This window comes from Neodiprion pinetum, chromosome 4, assembly GCF_021155775.2.
Source record: "Neodiprion pinetum isolate iyNeoPine1 chromosome 4, iyNeoPine1.2, whole genome shotgun sequence".
Classification (NCBI taxonomy): domain Eukaryota; kingdom Metazoa; phylum Arthropoda; class Insecta; order Hymenoptera; family Diprionidae; genus Neodiprion; species Neodiprion pinetum.
Window position 1 is genome coordinate 24,725,521 of NC_060235.2, and position 19,607 is coordinate 24,745,127.

Below are 19,607 nucleotides of genomic sequence, written 5' to 3' on the forward strand. Positions count from 1 at the left end.
ATAAGAAATTGTTCAAAAACTATCGCACTTCGTCAAGATTTCAAAGTAGCTACGAATGCGAGATTTGCTTTTGAGAGGGCTTTGAAAAGATTTGATTTCGCGCCAAGCGCTATCGCTAACCAAGAACCAGCCGAGTTCTGATTGGTTGAAAGTCCTAGTTTCGCGATCTCTAGTATTTCAACTTTTACCGCTCACTCGTGCTCTCTCTGCATTCGCGCAGTATGTCTGGAGAAACATCGCAGTGAACATATTTGACGTGCAATTGATTTTACAAGGACATTAAAGTGCGTTTTTAGTGAGAAATTGAACAAAATGACCGATGCAACGAAATTGGTGGAATTCATGGAACTAGTAGGCAGACTCAAGGTATGATTAAAAATATTTCATACATTTCTGCGAGGAGATCACATAGTACGAAAATATTCAATCCATATTTGGTCATCCAATTTGTCGATTTTGCCTCGACATGTTACTGGCACCGTTTCCTTTTATTGTTCTTTATTATACCGAAACGAGTGATCAATCGTTTATTATGTACAGCTGTTTTGACCATTTGTAGCGAAACGTCTGTTGCCGTCTATAGGTTAACGTTGGCGAATGTCAAAACCTTGGCTTTGCGTGTCGGTGCTGCGAAGCACTTTTCGTTATTCATGTAACAAGATCTATTGGAAATGGGATGATAAATAATATTTAAACGTAGTGAATTGGATTCTTTGACTTTTATTTCATATTCGATCTGAACCCATGATCTTAAGGAAACATAATTCTAGGTACTATAAGTGAATCAATAATCCAATACACCTCAAAAATTAGTTGACAGTAATCTCATTGTGTGTGCCATTAGCTGTGAATCAAACTTGAAACCTAATTATGAATTATATAATTACATTTCGTTATAATCAATACTAGTGAAAGATGCTCCTCGCACTTTCTCTATGTATAATTAGAAATACAAAATGGTTCAACATTTGTTGCTAAGTAAAGTGGGGAAATCCGGAACATTCTAAGCAGGCCATATAGAACATTATCATCATTAAAGAAAAAAAAAAAACATTCCTGCTTCCTGCTCAACTTGTTCTCTTGAAACGTGATACTTGATATCTATATACTTCGATCTTTTGTGACCGCTGGGATTATTTACGATGCTAATATAGCAGGTATTATCTTTAAAAATTACGATTGGGTCTGAAACACATCGTTTTGTTTGCATATCGACTCAAAACATTAACTGATGTGGACAAATCTAGTCTCGTACATATCATTATATACATCAGGCAATCAATCAAACTTTGACAAGGGACTTCATATTTTTTATCTAAATTCAAAGCAACATAATCTATTTTATTGTTGAAGATATAAATTTGATAAACTAGTGAATTCGAAAAATTAACGACGGAGCCAGGAATCGAATCTGGTATCTAGAGATGCTTGACCGGAGCCTTACTCCACTAGACCACCTAGCCGCCCTGACTCTGTTGTCGTTAATTCCTCTCATTTTTTTTCACTTTTTCACACAATTCCACTCATTTTTATTCACATACAAAGCACAAAAAAAAAACAAATTTGAACTAAGCTGGTGATGAGAGGAATTAACGACAACAGAGTCAGGGCGGCTAGGTGGTCTAGTGGAGTAAGGCTCCGGTCAAGCATCTCTAGATACCAGATTCGATTCCTGGCTCCGTCGTTAATTTTTCGAATTCACCAGTTTATCAAATTTATATCTTCAACAATGAATTGTCTCGTAACTAATGATAATGCACATCCGCATTTCAATTATAAGACGGTCTTTGGCCGTCTTACGTGCTTCCCATCAGAAGCGTAAGATTCCAACATGTAAACATTCCTTACATACATTCTTACATCGGGTGCTTAAGAGACGAAAACTTTCTATTCACATAATCTATTTTACTTGGAAGAGGTATACTGGCAGACTTGCAATCAATTGTACTAAATTTGTTAAGTACAGTCTTAATGTATCCACTCTGATCCAATGTTAATTTTCCACTATTCCTCTTAACTCTAATTTCCGAAAACAATTTTATTTTTTTAAGCTCTGGCATATGGAATCTGTCTGTTAGATAATTTTTAAATCTTTGCATTGTTACAATGTTAGCAGTCACAATTAAAAGGTCGTAAACATGTGATACAACATGTATATGTTGTAAAACATTTCTTCCATCCAAAACTATAAATACGTCCATCGCTTTGTGAATTTTGAAACCCTTTTTCCAATGAAGTTGTTTCAATCGTCTCAAACCAACACTTTGCCGCCTGTTTCAATCCATACAAGGCTTTGTTTAATTTAAAAAACTTGATTTCCGCTACTTTTTACACCCTGAGGAACTCTCGTGTAAATTTCTTCTTTTAAGATATCGTTTAAGAATGCGGATTTTACATCCATGTGGTCAATTAATAGATCAAGCTGATTTGAAAAAGCAATTATATAGCAAAAACTCGAAATGCTTGCAACTGGTGTAAATGTCTCATTGTAATTAACTAAATACCTTTCACTAAAATCACGAGCAACTAAACGAGCTTTATATTTTTGTGGATTTCCAAATTCATCATTTTTAATCACGAATACGCATTTACAGTCAACAATATTTTTATCTTTTGGCTTCGCAGCAAATTCCAAGCTTGATTTGTTATCAATGAATTTATTTCGTCTCGGATAGCACGCTCCCATTCAGTTCCGTCAACGGGCGTTTGTATTTCTTTGAACGAAGCAGGTACTTTATAACTAACTGACTGTGTGCACAAAAGGTATTCATTCTTTATCTCAGTTCCTCATATGAAATAGAAGGTCGTCGCTTAATTAATTCTCTCACTTCTTTTAATTTTGACTATTTCATCCATTCTCTGGTCATTATTTTTGGGTAATGACTCATTAGAATTGTCCATTGCTTTTCTATCAATTGGCTCTGGTGTATCTGATTTACGTTTACTATTGCATTCACGCCCTTTCAACCCATCTGATTTTTCAGTATCAGATTTGTTATAATCATAATTATTATTCTCAAATCTATCTGATTTCTCAATATGAGATTTACTTGGCGTCTCTACTGATTTTGACGATGAAGCTGAAGCTAATAGCTAAACCTTTTAAACTTAGTGGAATTAAAAAAATGCAGTTCAGTTTTATCCCGATAATTCTATACATGTATCGGGGGTTCAAAATATTTCACAAAATTTTAATTTTCGAATTTTGAAACTTTTGCTTGCTAATTCTGGCTGCTAGTACCTCGTATTTTGACACCATGTCAGAAACATCAGTATTACCAGAGGTTCCCTCGGATCTTACTCTTTCGTCACTGGCCGAGATTTTAACCCAACTAATATTCCTCTCTAGGATTACTCATCAAATTTTCTCTTTTTTTATCATGTACATAAGCTGTTGAAATGAAAATTTATAAGTACTTCAATTAAGGCTTTTTGCCATGCCACAATTCAAATGGGGTTTCATTAGTTTTAAGAGCTTTAGTCGGGGTTAAATTATTGAGGTATGTATCAGTTAAAATTGTTTCTCCCCAGAAATCTTTATCTTTTTTGCACGTGCTTCCTCAGTTATCGTTCGATTCATGCGTTACGTAATGCCATTTAATTGAGGAGTGTATGGGACACTCAAATAATAGCTAATCCCTTTTTGTACACAGAATTAACAATTAAACTAACTATCTAAAATACACAGTTAATGTACAACAGCGACTGGGCCCATACTTAAACGCAATGAATTAGATCTTTTCTTTGACTTTTATTTCAAATGCACGAGGAAGGACCGTCTTTTCTTTTCTAATGTCGATAAGAGACTAAGGACTGTTTCGACTTCTGGATCGCAAAAGCAGCGTGAGATTTGAGAAAAAGCAGATAACCATATATCGTCTAAAGAGCCTGCTGTTTATGTTTATATTGCCTCTTCAGTCGATTTATTTTTGAACCGATGATCTTGAGGAAAAATAATTCTGGTACTAGTGATTCAATAATCCAATAGATTTACTTAGGTAAATCAATAATCTTTTCAATCTCCATCTATTGTGGACCGCTGTTCATTGTCTCATGACGCATTGTACAATAGTGAAATTATACATGCGGAATAAAATTGAAATTGATGAAAAACTTTGTTCGAACATAGTAAGAAGATATTATCTTTAAAGATGTAATAGCCTGAACAAAAAGTTAGGAAAAGCGAAAATCTGTACGAGAAACTTCCAGCAATGTTATTTGCACCAACGATAGTGAAAACGAATAAAACAACATTCCTACCATGTAATAAAAATAAATCTGAGCAAATTCGAATAACATAAGCTAAGATATCAAGAATTTGAAGAAGAAATTTGTAATCAGAATGTTCAAAATAAACTCTGGTATTTTTTATGCGATTCCAGTATTGTTGGACTTGTGTTTTTTACCAGACCAAGTTTCTATGCTGAACACCTATAAGTCCTTGTTGCATATAATTGGTCTAGTTAAGGGGTGTAAATCATAAAATTCAATATTTTTTCAATGAAAGTAGGTAGACAAAGCAGACAATCAAGTCTCATAAAATTCTCGAATGTACTTTTCAATATAGAGATTAGATATCAGGTATAAGTTTTTCTTATTCGACTCCAGGAAACTTTCTCCATAGTTTACTATTATTTTTAAAAAATTTTTAATGTGTTCTATCGGCAGTTTTACCGGTTTATTAAATAACAATATTTCCAGTAAACTTGCACTCTAGAGCTTCATTTAATCGTCACATAATATGGTATAGAAATTGGAAGGAATCCTTTGCGCATCATGTCTTTGCCCATATGACCTTAGTTTTATAGTCAGTATTTAAAATACAATCATCGCAGCCCCAAGAACGAAATTTGTAACCTTGGAATTTCTCAAAAAATTAAAGCTCATTGCACGTTACCGCAAATTTACGCATGACAACAACATGCAATGCAATTATTAGAAGGAAATTATTACAACAACAAAAACTGAGGAAACACCAATAAATGCTTCCCTGTTCGTCCGGTTAGTCGCAGCTGGGGCTGCACCCACATGTTTGTCGAACGCAAAAGGAAAAATGCATCTAATAAAGCACTAACGCACTAACAATGAATGACAGGTTGTTCCTAGCTGTAGGTGTTATAAATTCTGAACAACATGAATGCGAATATGTAGCATATCGATCTTCAAAAAGAATCGCAATCACATTACATTCCTAATGACTTAGAGATGGTTCGTTAATTTAAATTTCCTCTGTGTTATCATTCTCTAGCGAATTCTAACTTTGGTATCTTTATGCAGCATGTTAAAAGGACGGGGTGGATACTTAGCAAAATAACAGAGCCTGAAACTATTTCTGGACACATGTATCGTATGGCTATGCTATCCTTTCTGGTCGACAATAAGGAAAATTTAGACAAAGTAAAGTAAGAATCAATTTGGAAATTTACAGTAGTTTTAAATTTTTTAACTCTCATAAGTAACCTTAATTATATTCAACGCAATGTAGTGTCATTACATAAGTTTGTAATTTTGTTCCTTCTATTTATCGCCTTGCAGATTTTGCTTCATTTTTTTTTCTTACATAACTAACAGTTTCTAATTCTCAAACGGTTGTTACAAACTTTTTTATAGCAAAATTGTATAACTTTGGAAAGTAAATCAGTTTTGGAGATTATTTGTTGTCAAGTATCAATGAAGTGAAGTATTGATCTTTGAAATGAGTATATCACTGGTGATAGATGGTAATAGTTGAGCAGTAAACTGGCTATTGGTATACTTTCCTTGAATCACTTTCAACTTTCTATATATTTGCAATGCTCGTATGTATGTGTCGGATTTCGTTGCCAGGATAATGCAAATGACTTTGATTCATGACCTGGCGGAGTGCATTGTCGGAGATATTACACCGCATTGCGGAGTTTGCCCAGAAGAGAAGCATAAGTTGGAGGATGAAGCGATGCAAAAGATCTGTGAACTTCTCGGCGACAAGGGACCTCAAGTCTTGACTATGTTCAGGGTATGAACTGTTTGATATGCTTGTTCATTTATATATTTATTTATACAAATTAACCGGCCAAATTCCTTTTACATTAAACATCATCGAATACAAGGATGAGTGCAGTAGGCTGTTTGATATTAACCAGATATATCGCAGAAATTATCACTTATACTCAATCGAATGAAACACCAAATTTATATAGTATACAAGAAGATATATACACAAGAAAGAACAATTTCATCATTTAAATAACTCTCCGATTTCCATTAACTTCACGCTACTCTGTCTTCAGAAAACAAGGGAATTGCAACGTCGGTTTTTCAAACGTATAGACTGTTGATTTATTTTTTTAGGAGTACGAACATCAACAAACTCCAGAGGCTCAATATGTCAAAGACTTGGACAGGTTGGACCTAATAATGCAGGCATTTGAGTATGAAAAACGCGATGGCACGCCTGGAAAGTTGCAGGAATATTTTACTGCTACAAATGGAAAGATAAATCATCCGTTCGTTAAACGATTAGCAGAAGAAGTAAACACGCAAAGAGACGCCTTAGCGAACATTCCATGTAACAACAAGTCATAACCTAAAATTGTAAATTAGGGCTCATTTTTCAGGTATATTATACTAGCGACTCTGCATAGTAAGGTGCAAGACTATCTGAATGCAATCTGTGCATAACTACAAAATTTAAGAGAGTGAGATCTTAGACCAGTATTTGGGTTTCGAAAACAATAGTTTACTAAAAATATATAGTTGTACTACTTGCAGATGAGGAAAATGAAGCGTGTTGCTACCATAAAGCTCGAAATAGCTTTTAGTGTTATTCCAAATGTGATTAAGATAATACAGCTATGATTCTGTAAGTTCCGATTCAGCAAGATTCTCGAACTGCTATCTTTTAAAACCTCCGGCTGTAAGTTGAGCCTTAGCAAAGTTTTTTTTTTTTTTCATTTTTAACAAGAGCTTTAATTTCCACTTTTGAAAGAAATATGATCGTATACTTTCAATATAACAGATTTTAATCCGGATTCAGGTGAAAGAAAATTATTATAGCATTAAAAGAATAGTGTCAGTTTATTTCATGTTGCGAATCGTATTTTCTTTGCAATATAACTTATTCTGTATTACGTTCTTTTAATTATCTAATATAAAAAATCTTAGAGTCAAATCCTTATTAATTGTACCAAAAAAACAGCTAAATGATAATAATCAAGTGAAATGTATAGTGATATTTAAAGTATGAAGCCCCTTTTAAAATGATCTATTATATTCGTTTCTATTATGGAAGCACAAATAAACGATAGGTAATTATACGATATTTGCGAATATTGCCGTGCAAACCGCGGAGAGACAACTGTGCATAAAAATACAAAATTTTACATGACTAACTGTGAGGTTTGCACGTAAGGATCAAGTATTTTCCATTACATTAGAGAAATGCTTGTAAATATATCGGTACAATTATGTTTATTCTACTATATCGATTAATTACTCATTGACAGTCAATATTATTATGAATTATCGGGTCATTGACTGTTATTGGGTATATTGTAAATGGGTTTTTATCAGTACAAAACTTTTTGATTGAAATTTTCATATCTTTGAACTGTTACATTAAAGTTGAACATATTTTTCAACCTATTAGCAATGATTGATGTTATTTATTTAAACATATACAGATATCTTCCCATGTTACACTTGTTAATCAATATCGAAAAATTTATGATCGTACAAAGATATGAAATTAAATTCATAACTCGTCAAACATATGAAGTACACAAACAAAAATGAATGGCACTCATATTTGTGTTCTCAATAAATTTTTTCATGCATTTACGTCTCTGGTATATCAAAATTATAGAGAAATCTTTCAATTCTCTATAAATCAAGATTTAAATTTTCGTTCTATGATTGTGGAATTTTTCAAATTGCGATTCACACACAATATCCTATAATTGACTCATTCTGTATAATGCATTGTCTGACGTATTATTATTTAGGATGCAGGGAACTATGCTTGGAAGTTGTTGATTGACTACGTGTTCATTCACTGAAAATTATTTCCTCTGCAGTTCTTATTATCGTTTTTTAGGAAAATTTTTAATCATTTTTTACTGAAGTCATTTAGACTGTATGTATACATGTTTTAAAAGGAGCAGAGCAATTTACCTCCGAAATACTGAATATGATTGAATTGTATTCAATAGGTATTGTTACAAAATTATATTGCATACAATATCGTGTTTATTAATTAAGTATAAGATGTCAACTCGAGACCTGGTATTCCATTTGGTGTGGGATGAATCATTATAAATTTTAAAATGAAATATCAGTAGGTTTGCAGGATCCACAAGTACCTATGTGTTACATTTTAAGCAATTTTATTGTTTTCTAATCTATTCCAAAGGCTTTCGGTTTGTAGTAAAAAGCAGTTACGATATAATTTAAAATAACTTATATTTATTCCGAATAATTGTTTTCTATATTTAGCAATTGGTTTGTTTGATAAACTTTTATTCAGAAAAATCAGGAAATATACAATGCATTGTCAATCATTGCAGAATCCGCACAGCCTGTATCGACTAATTACAACTTAAACTTACTTTTTTCAGTTACATAGGTTTCGTGTATATTTACAATTTGTCGTAATGCCATAATGCCAATAAAAAAAAACTAACTTATCTTGACTAATGGAATGAGTTTATTCAGCAGATAACACTAGTAATACTTGTTGCAGCATTGAATAAACGTCTGAAGCTGAATTACAGTATTTTTACTACATCATGATTGTAGTATATTAAGTTATAAAAATATTTATGTATGCAATTACACCCTCATACACGTAACATTTTTCAAGTTATACGTTCACACACGCATCTATGGTTATCATACTTTTGTTGACTTTATTTTAAATCACGTCATTAATTATTGTTAGTGGTAATGAAAAAAAGAGCAATGGTCTATACAAATGGAGGTATTGGAGTACATAGTTTTCTTACAACTAAAATAATCCTTGAAAGTAAGTCGCCACTCTTATAATTGCTGATAGCTAATTATGACATTCTTCGGTTCAAACATTATATAATATCAAGTAATCTTGATAAACAACTAAATACATATAGTATTATTCGTACTTGCTAACTAAAAATCGCATTGAGAAAATTTCGTTCATGCCTAAATCTCACTATTAAAAATGGCAGTATCAAAATCAGTTGAGATCATGGATACTATTGTCACAGTCTGCATATCGAACAATGGTAACAATAAAAATCTTTGAGCATTTAACTTAAAATAGATATGTGTAACATTAACTGTGTGTCCGCTAAAAAAAACAAAACCAATACTAACAATGATCGTTACGAGGTTTCAATTCTTGATGATATTGTAATGTTCATCTTATTTTGTCCGATTAGTTTGCAGTTACTTGTTCTCACACTGTTACATTGTACATTTATTATTCAATTGCGGGACTCTTTCGAAGCTCTCTTCGTTTCCTGTCAGCTTCATTTGATAGTAAAACCAGCTGTACATAACTGAGTCCTTCTCGTAAATTTATGAGTCTGTAAGAGTATTAATATGTGAAATTAGTAGGATTATAATAAATTTATACAAACAGTATGGTAAATTTAAGTGAATCTTCTCAACTCGTAACTATTTTTGCCCATTTTCCGCATAATAATCGTAAGCTATATATACCGATCACGTTCTTCTTGTTGAATTCGCACTCTGTCACCCTTCTGTAAAGGTAAAACGACATTTGTATGGCAAGATACTTCGTTGGCGGACGTACTTGCAACCGCTGAGCATTTTGTAATTTTTTGGGTCCGCGATTCACCTTCCGAATTGACCAGAATCCAGTACGAGTAATTGGTGTGTTTACCAAAGTAGAACATCTGTAATAATTGAATTGTGTAGACTATTTCTCAATTATATTTACGTACATACTATCAACGAGGAGAAAATGTTTTACAATGAATATTGTTTTAATTGATTAAAAACAGTGCTGTTTTATAATTTGTTATTTGTCAGCAATATATTTCACATACAACTTACCTGCGCTGTTATCATATACAATCCATTCACGGTGATTTCAATCGATTTGCTATTTTCTGTTAAGTGGAATCTTTGAAGATCGTAATTTGATGTGTCTTTGGTAAGCTTCACCCATGGACCAATTACACCTGGAATAGAAGTTGGAATAAAGATTTAAAGTTAAAGCAATAAACAAGTAGATTTTGGTACTCTCTCTCTCAAGCGATATAATCAGTATGTCGAAGTTAAAAATGAACTAACTTTAGCCTACAATCATCACTGACCAGATTTGTACATACAATCAGAATATTAATTTGTCATTAAATTGACAATTTCTACTAACTACCTTGGTCTGTTATGTGCTGCTCCGGAATGGCTCCAACGAATGTTGCCACTAACGGTCCTGTGAACAGTAACGCTATCAGTTGAGACAATGTTGATTGTAAAATTTCATTTTTGTCAATATTTTTTGTTTTTTTCTCATCTTTAGTTAATCGCTTCAAATTGCTTCCAATTTATAGCATCCAAAATAGCAAGGCTCCTGCTGAAAATAATTCGCTAGAAAACTAAAAGTGACTAAAACACAAATGCTAATCAGTTCCCTGCAAATACGATTTAGCAAATGTTCTTTTAAAGAATCTAACATTGGTAATTGTAAGTATTTATACTAAAGCTTGGTACACTGGAATTTTTTTTTTGAAAATTTTGAAAGATTCAAAGTTTTTTTTGAGAGACAATAGTCGTTCATTTTCTATATCGGTAATTTAATAATACTGTAACAATATAGTAAAATAGTTATACTAATATGTACCATCTTATCTGAAGTGATCCCAATGTGTTTTTAGATGCAAACTAAACTAAATGAACTATTAAGATAATTGAGAAATACTCGAATCAACACTTTTGTTTGAAACGCTTGATATAAAAGTGAGGAAAGTGTCCTGCTGGGAGCCTTGAGATTTTGGACCATTTATAAAATAATTCAAACTTATTTACAAGATAAAATACAATTCATCAAGTTTCGACTGAGTTTCAATTAGGGAAGTTTCATGAGAACACAGTTCCAGATTATAATATGTGCTTAAAGTAGAGTATTGAAGAATAATAAAGGCGTATTTCATCATATCCGTTCAAAACGATAATTGCAAGTTACATAAAATTGAATTTCATTCTTTTATATGATTGATGGCGCATAGTACCTCTTTCAACCTGTTGTATTTGCTTCAACTTCGTTTTAAACGGAAAAAGAAAAAACTCGACCAAATTATTTATGTCCAAACTGATAAATATAAAATAAAGCATTCCATGAAACTCTCCTATTAGACCATTCACTCTGCATGGTTAATTGAGTGTGAAACTATTTCAATCTGATAATTGAAGTTTCAAAATGAATACAAAAATCATCTAGGTATACCCAATCGCCTGCGACTGCGGTTGGGCCGCCTTTTGTTCTTTGTCCGTATTTTACCTCTCCTTTCATTATCTCTTCTGATTCTTGCTGTCCTGGCTTCGCTCCACAGACCAATATTATCATCATTTTTCACATTCTTTGTCTCATTATTTTCTCTGTCTGTATTCAAGCTTAATGTGTCAGCAAAATTCTGTTGTACGTATTCCAATGTTGGATTGTCATTCTCATCTGTGACATTTATTATTGTTCTTATGAAACGATTATTTCTTTTGATTTGGTTTCTTTTCATCAAAGCGTTTTTCGAATATTCTTTGTGATTTTTATGATCGTCTCCAGTCACAGTTGAAGTGATATTCTCTTTTCGATTAAGACCTGAATTTTCTTGGTCGGTACTTGGCGACCGAAGTGGTATGTCATTTGAAGAAAAGATTAGCTCTGATTTGTATGAATTAGTTATAGGTCGATACTTGTTGTAATTTGTATAAGAACGGATACGACTCAGTTGAGAGCTAACTTTCTCATACTTGGTCATCAGAATGGCGATTTTTGTCTCTATGCATTGTTCCTAAACAAAAAAAGAATAACAAAAATGTTTTTCAAGTTCCAAAGTATACCTTGATATTTATTCGAACGTCACACGTAATCAGCTCTCAAAACCTCATTGCTTTGAGAATGTTGACAATACCATCGTAATGTGATTATTATTTTTACTTTGCAAGACGATACTAACAACAGAAAAATTCGACTTAAGTGCCATCATCCGAAATATTCCTTTCTTTTATCCAATTTCAGATCAATGAACAATTAAGGTATAACAACCAAGTTTTTTCTTGAAATTCGAAATCTTGGGAATATGAAAACAATCGATTCAAATCATAACGATAGGAATATGGAGCTAAATCACTTTAGTTACTTGGACTATGAATAATGTTAGTTTAAAGTTGAATGAAGCAAAGACCTTTTATAAACGTAGGTAAATACATACACACGTATAAGTAAGCAGATTTGTAATAGATATACTTTTGTATTAAGTAAGATGTGTCATGTGTAGAGTACCATATCTTTTGTCATACGATCCAATGTATGTCACGTAATTCTTATCCTTATCTTGTGTTTTATTTTTGCATAACTCTGTTATGAATCTTTCCTCTGAATCAAAATAGCAACAAACCAGAAGGCATCCGGAAAGATGTGATGATGCAAACTTCAACGAATATATGATATATACGCATATAGTGTGAATTATAATCTAATCAGGCTCAAGAAAATATTTTACTTGTGAGATACTACTGAAAATTCCTGCAATAATATAGCTGCTGACCGTACATACAAAAAATTTCATACATATAAAAAAACAGCTTACTTTGAAATAGTCTTTGCATCATATCTGGTCAGAAAATCTAAGGTTCAGATTGTATTTGCTAAAGTTATAAATTATACAAAACACTTGAAGCAATTGCCAATTAGTTACCTGAAATTTAAGGGCCTGTAATTCTCTTCTTACAGTGAAAAGAATAATGATGAATATGCTGGTAAAAAAAAGAACGCAGAAGAGGAGTGATTTTTCAGCAAATTTTGACCCCTTAGAATTTGATACAGTAAGGTTTGCATTTATGTTTACATCAATAACTTTCGTCGTCCTTTCCTTAACATTCTCATGCATTCTAATGACATTTGCTACACCTGCTGTTTTCACACCGGTCAATGTCATTTTTCCCTTTCTTTTCAATTTCACAATTGATTCAGTCCAGCTGATTTTTTATTTCTTTGCTTCGTTTTTACCAAGATTCCAGAATTTTGCAGCGTGTAATTTTATGAAAAGCGAAGCGTACTCGGTTCAGATCTTCTGAAACATACGTATTTCTATATGCATGCACATACATACTGATATCATATATGAAATACAATAGAAAAATCAACGTTTTTACAATATTTTGGTTCAGTAATTTGTCTCTCCACTTTGTATTGCACTTTTTCATTTCGTAATACGTCTCACATGTGTGAAGTGTTGAAAAAAAAAGAGATATTATAGTTTCGTGTGAGATTTGGATATTCAATGGTTAAAAAACATGGTAGACGGTATTTGCTCATTTAATACTGCAGTTGCATGCTTCTGAATATGTAGTTGCATCTTTCTCTAAAAGATTTGATAAATAAGTATAAATCAATGGTGCAATCATTCAGTTAAATTTTGAAACGATTTTAATAATTATTGAAAAACTATTGTTCCCACAGTATGGGAAAATTAAATAATCTATTTTGCAAGACGAAGATTCTAGATTTTATTTTTTAATCGCTAAAAATATGGGCGGTTTCGAATCTTTTGATTCACAGCAATTTAAAACGTAACGGTAATTAATACATTTTGATTCGTCGTGAACTTCGAATAATCGATCATATCCCATATTTTGTATATTTGTGCACGAAGTACAGACGCTAAACTGTTCAGGACATTTACCGGCGATTCAAATAGTCAAGTCAACACCGTGAAATTGCGACCACTGTTAAATTGATGTTCAAAATAATACCTATAAACAAACTTAAAATTTCGTTTCCTATTCGAGTACGACACGTGCACAGATTGCCGGTATAACTATATATGAGGTAATTAGTGTTGACACGTTTCTCTCTACACGCTGTAAGTAAGCGGTGGAGGGGATTTGATTTCGCGTGCGAAGACGATGAAAGTTCAATTGTGTGTTATTAATTAAAATTCAGAGGCGTCGACGGAAGTCTTAAATTAATCGAACGTTTTTTTTTTATCCGTTCCGTTCTCGCAAGCTGACAAATAAAGCAGCATGCTCAACTATAATAACATGTAATACAAAATGTAATAATAACACAACACGAGTATAATCAACGATTTTGTATATATATATATATTTCGGGAAAAAATAAGTACAGAGATATCCCACTTTAATGCAGATTCATTTCGCGAATGAATTTCAACTATTTCTGAACAATTTTCAGTGACTTATACCTCGATTGATTTGTTTTCCTTTTATTAAAAAAGTTTCCGTTATTTCCGATACTAATATATTTAGTAACGCCTACGAAATTCTTAACGAATCGCGTTACATTTCGCGAGTGAAACAGTCGCAAACCGCACCTGTTGCATTCTGGGAACATGCGGCAGGCGAAATACCGTATTCTCCTTTGTTGAGATGGAAAGTATACAAGAATGTCAAGAATTATACGTAAAGTAACGAGTTTCACGCGATTATTGTTACGAATTTACTTACCCTAGTGCCATGGCCGCGATCTGCAGGATGTTCCAATCTTTTTCTTGGACGGTTGAAGGCTCAACTGATTTTCAATATTAAGTCAACAAAAGTTCGTCCACTCTCCTGCGGCGTGGGCCCATCTTTTGTTTACTACATTCACGCAGAGACTGCCTCTCTCCAGTCTGCAGTCTCTGCAATGTGAGCCTCCCCACTCCCGAGGCAACATTACTCTGTATTCAGCTTCGGTGCCAAAGCGGGTTTCTTGGGCCCGAAGTCCCTAGGAGCCGAATTTAAGCACACGTCTTAAGGAGGTTGCCTGGCCAAAAATCAATATTATTCATTGATTCCGATGCGAAACAGTTACAGGGTGAGTAGTGATTAAATTATCGTGTAAACGAGCTACGGTTGTAGAGGTCTTCAAAATACACAAAAACAAAAAAAAAAAAAAATACTGGATTTTGAAACGACAGCTGCTTATTGTTGGGTATCAATTGTTCATATCCCAATAAACCAAAACGAATTGAAACGAATTGTGTCAGTAAAAAACGAAATTGCCACGAATTAAAACAAATTGAATAGGATCAACAGACCTGTGTGCCAATTCTTTTGAATTCCATTTGATTTGTTTTAATTCCGTTGTTGAAATACTCAGTTCGTGTTGGTTTACTGGGATTATTAATCGCTTTTAAATTGTTCAAAATCTACGAGATTTGTTCAATTTTACTCTACGATAGGTGATTTTACTCAGAAGACTTTTTCATACAAATTCACTGAAACAGATTTTTTTTTTCATACTTCAATCAATTCAATATTTTAATTTTTTGATCACAATTAATATCGGCGAAATGTTATGCAATTAAATATTTAATTATGCCAAAGACATGTAAAAGAAGGCTTTCAGTGAGCTTTTGAGAAATATAGTCTTCTGAATAAAATGAGTCATGGTAGAGTGAAATCGAACCAATCAAGTATTCAACGCGGTTTGGAATAACGCATTAATATCCAAGCTTTTGTTTATCATTTCAGTATTTTCAAAGAGATTTTTAGAGCTCACAAATATAACCATTTGATATGTATACAACGTATGACTATTATATCTACTAATAAACCCGATGAATAGTATCGATTTTTGGCTAATCAACCGCCGGAAAGTAGCTGGCAACAATATACGCTAAATCAAATTTATAGATAAATTAACCATAAATCCTGGTTCAAGCATTATTTTTGGGGAAATCTTTAATTTTTACTCCTTTTTGTAGTTTTAGTATTTCTTAACTTTTATTGCAACACACTGCAGGATGCGGTAATGGAAAAACATAATTGACTCACTTTATGAAATTCGCTCTAAGCGTTTGATAAATTTAGTGATACAAGTAAAGAGAATGCGTAATTACTTTGAAATTAATGCAGCCAACACATCACGAATAAAACAGGGAATTTCATGTCTTTCAAATTTCCTTGAAGAATCTGAAAAGCCTCTTGCATATACACTGATTTGAGACGTTGGTCTCTTAATTTGACGGATTAGTCATTATCTGGGGTTCGCTCTCTGTTTTTCCGAAAATATTACTAACAAATTTTAGTGTTTTCATTTGATTGTTGTAGATTTTTTTACATGGTACTGTATGATTGTATAAGTAAACTGCTGTGAAGGAACTGCAGAGATATGCCGCGGCATTTAATAAACAGGATGAATAATTCTTACATAGAATGACGATCACTTTCTGTTTTTGAGCCAGAAATCCCGGATAAAATTATTTTTCCTCTCAAAATCGATGTAAATGACTGCGAGAAAAATAAAAAACCACAGAAAGAAATTCTATGAAGTACTGAATCGTCCAATGCGGATAATATTTTTATTCATAAAGACATATCGTCATCATATATATGCATGTCACTTTACAGTAAATCCCATTACGTCGTTTCCAATATGAATTTACAATGTGAAGCAATGTTGCTAGGATTTCTTGAAAATCATTGTGTAATATCAAATTGCGACATCATTTGAAAATTTTATCCGGAGTGCTTATAAATGTGTTTTATAGCATTTTATCATTTTTATCGCTTTATATGAGCCTTTTCTCAGACTTCGAAGGGCCGGGATAAACACGTATACTAAACAAGAACTTGACAAAAGTGGAATGTCGATTAGGTTTTTCTTCTTCAAATTACAACATGAGTGTCTTATAACTAATTGGCTCTTGATTCGCGTGTCAGCTACGTTTGCGGATCATTTACCGCTGCTCTGAACGTGCGTTTCAAATTTCAAGATCTACTAATCTCTATGTACGGACAAGCCGAGCAGCTTGTGAGCTTACGTTTCCGCTCCAATCTACCATTCATTAGCAAATAGCTGTATATACTACGCATCCGTTCCATTCTGGCCGTAAATGCACGTTGCACTTCACATATACCCTTTCGATGAATCATACGTTGTATAGTATAAGTTGATACATTCTTGTACTTAGACAAAAGTTCCGCGTTCTTATATCCACACGTGCTCTAGTAGATTATGTATTTTTTGCGTGACATAGATTTGATCAGATATGCAGTAGACAAAGAGCTATTCCGTAGTTTAGGTATTCTAGTTGTTGGAATACAAGCACTGTCGCTGATTGAGGATTACACGCATAATATAATGTTACAAATCGTTAACATATCGCGATTCTACATTAAATTCCTCATATTCCAGAGAGCCTTATCTCGAGATTCACGTAGCACTGAATGTTGTGGAAATCTTTCGTTCAAAATCGTGAACTTGAAATTATTCTGTAACATTCGAAATAACACATTTCTGATGATATACATTCGATACAGAGTGCTGCCATATACCGAAGTTACAACAAAATTGAGAATTGAACTGTCCCATTGAATCGAAAGGCTCGAGTACAAATGTACCATCTTATACGTTGATGTGTTGGTGCGTTGATTGATTGTTGAAAAATCTTATTACCAACAAATTTACAGTGAACAGTATTAATGTGTGTAGCAGTTGATATATTATGTTTTTTGGAATACACACAACATTTAAGATGCATTTAGCATTTCACGGCAGCACAAGAACCAGTCTTTACTGTTCAACGATTGCGATGCTGTATTTATGTCAAATAAGTCAAAAAGTTCAGCAATTCGTGCGCCCGAGTAATTAGGATATCTTAATTCTAAGATCTTATGTTCTTTTGGAAATAAGGTGTGATAGTACTAATAGTGAAACCAGTAAAGTGATTAAGTGGGTAATTCAAATTCCAAAATGGTTTCTACAATTGTAACTCGCTTTATTTTAATATCAGCAAAAATGGATACGAAACCACTCACTTTTATTTTTCTCGTCTATAATTATGTTCAACATTTACCATAACCGCATTAGCGTCATATACTATATTTATTCTTGTGCTTTCCCTACATTTATATCTTTTCATCACTTTACCCAAGACATCCTATCTAGATATGCAAAAAGATACATCCACTTCCGAGCACAGAAACACGGTTTGGCTGTGAAGTGAATTTTCATTTATTACACTGTAAAATATCCTTTTCAAAAAAATTTTAGTTCACCTATCGAAAGGAACATTCATTTACGGTGTCGACATTTTTATTACAATTTGTTTTTGAGTTACGAATTTTCTGAAAATTTCGTGTTCAAATGTTAGGCGAAAACGAAAAGTAATATTGAAAAAAATCAGGGTATGTTTTGTTCGCCTCAAGTCATTGATTTATGGGGAAAAAAAATACAAAGATGTCTTTTAAAAATCACGAAACCTTTAGAAATTCAAAGGAAAAAAAACTTACTTCCATGTTGACATATCCTTCCTTAAAATATCCTTCTAAGATCCCTACGTTTTTGATTTACACATTTGAAAAACCTGAATTGATATTTTTCAGAAATTCGTAATTCGAGAACAAATTGAAATAAGAATTTAAAAAATTAATGAATACTTCCTTTCTCTTTAATCAGCGGAGTGAAATTTCGGAAAATGAATCGAATCAAAAATTAGACCCTAAAATCTTGAGCGAATTCAAAAGTATGATAGCCCCGTAAACATTATCGTGTGAGAATATTTTGCGCATTTTATGGTTATTATTTATCCGCGAATGAAGTCAAAATGTTTGGAACATATGAAATATTGTACATCCATTTCTTGCAAATAATCTCATTTCATTGAAACTGTATAAAAAATTGACTTTGTGAGTGTGACTAGTGAGCTTTTTTTTTGTTTCAAATACGTTTTATTTCTCATGACAAATGATAAAAAGTTAGTTCTCTCAAATATGTAATTTAGCATTTCAGAGACGGCTAGGCCACGGATAAACAACCTAAACACAGTCGTTGTTGATTTTCCCGAATCGCTTAGATGTTGTCTGCAAGGCGAAATATTAACTATGATTGGCGTGTGGAAATTCCATCTGAATATTTACGTCTTATACTCACGCTGATACGGGAAGTTACAAAATGACTTGTTATATAGAACTGAGCATATTGTGCGCATATTGAATGATATCTTATAATTAAGCATGTGCATCAGCAACTTATTACGAAACGTGCTGGAGTCAAATGAATGACGTTACTAGGAAGTAACTGCAATTGCCAACGAGATCAACAATCTAATAATTAAACCAACAAAGATTGCTCTTATTCAAATAGCCTTCAACTCTTCCATCGATTGAAACGTCTGATAAACGATCCTCTGCTACGCCTTGAAGTGAACAATTTTTTTAACACTCGCGTATATCAAATTGCTTGCAATTAGGCGTTCAAGCGTCTGTCTAGTGCACGGTGCATCTTCATAAGAATGTCCGCAATTTTAATGCGTCATAGTATTTCCGCTCAGGCATTTCCGATTATTTTTATAAATGCGAGTGACAAACCATCTCAAGAAACACTTCAATCTGGAAGTGACGCGTGGTTGCTCTTATCGTCGGTGTCGTTGATTTATCGACTGTGCATGATGATTACACTG

At 33.0% G+C, this 19,607-nt stretch overlaps 2 protein-coding genes across 10 annotated transcripts; one reads left to right on the top strand and one right to left on the bottom strand.

Annotated features, from left to right (window-relative positions):
* Window positions 1-187: 187 nt before the first annotated feature.
* On the top strand, window positions 188-8,917 carry LOC124215800 (5'-deoxynucleotidase HDDC2). The gene is made up of 4 exons (XM_046619544.1): window positions 188-366; window positions 5,278-5,402; window positions 5,827-5,995; window positions 6,331-8,917. The coding sequence occupies exons 1-4, from the start codon at window positions 313-315 to the stop codon at window positions 6,562-6,564; spliced, it is 582 nt and encodes a 193-aa protein (XP_046475500.1). The 5' UTR covers window positions 188-312; the 3' UTR covers window positions 6,565-8,917.
* Window positions 7,624-18,983, bottom strand: LOC124215799 (uncharacterized). Of its 9 annotated transcripts, none has more exons than XM_046619538.2 (8): window positions 18,964-18,983; window positions 14,668-14,926; window positions 12,897-13,271; window positions 11,429-11,990; window positions 10,358-10,417; window positions 10,036-10,163; window positions 9,679-9,875; window positions 7,624-9,542 (listed from the first exon to the last, which is right to left on the bottom strand). In XM_046619538.2, exons 3-8 carry the CDS (start codon window positions 13,134-13,136, stop codon window positions 9,437-9,439), a joined length of 1,293 nt encoding a protein of 430 aa, XP_046475494.1. In that variant the 5' UTR covers window positions 13,137-13,271; window positions 14,668-14,926; window positions 18,964-18,983; the 3' UTR covers window positions 7,624-9,436. The 9 variants fall into 9 exon arrangements, with proteins under 9 accessions (XP_046475494.1, XP_046475492.1, XP_046475491.1 ...); XM_046619536.2 differs by lacking the exon at window positions 18,964-18,983 and adding an exon at window positions 18,439-18,748; XM_046619535.2 differs by lacking the exon at window positions 18,964-18,983 and adding an exon at window positions 18,439-18,748 and having other exon boundaries at window positions 12,897-13,268; window positions 14,668-14,965.
* Between the last annotated feature and the right edge of the window lie 624 nt (window positions 18,984-19,607).

What these genes read in the sequence shown, in the direction of transcription:
- LOC124215799 (XM_046619538.2), bottom strand. Translation starts at nt 13,136, where the DNA reads ATGACATTGACCGGTGTGAAAACAGCAGGTGTAGCAAATGTCATTAGA. An exon ending in GCACATAACAGACCAAGGTA is followed by an intron (nt 10,164 to 10,357) that starts GTTAGTAGAAAT and finishes CTTCTATTCCAG; the next exon opens with GTGTAATTGGTCCATGGGTG. An exon ending in CAACAAGAAGAACGTGATCG is followed by an intron (nt 9,543 to 9,678) that starts GTATATATAGCT and finishes ATACTCTTACAG; the next exon opens with ACTCATAAATTTACGAGAAG.
- LOC124215800 (XM_046619544.1), top strand. Translation starts at nt 313, where the DNA reads ATGACCGATGCAACGAAATTGGTGGAATTCATGGAACTAGTAGGCAGA. An exon ending in AACTAGTAGGCAGACTCAAG is followed by an intron (nt 367 to 5,277) that starts GTATGATTAAAA and finishes ATCTTTATGCAG; the next exon opens with CATGTTAAAAGGACGGGGTG. An exon ending in GAAAATTTAGACAAAGTAAA is followed by an intron (nt 5,403 to 5,826) that starts GTAAGAATCAAT and finishes TTTCGTTGCCAG; the next exon opens with GATAATGCAAATGACTTTGA.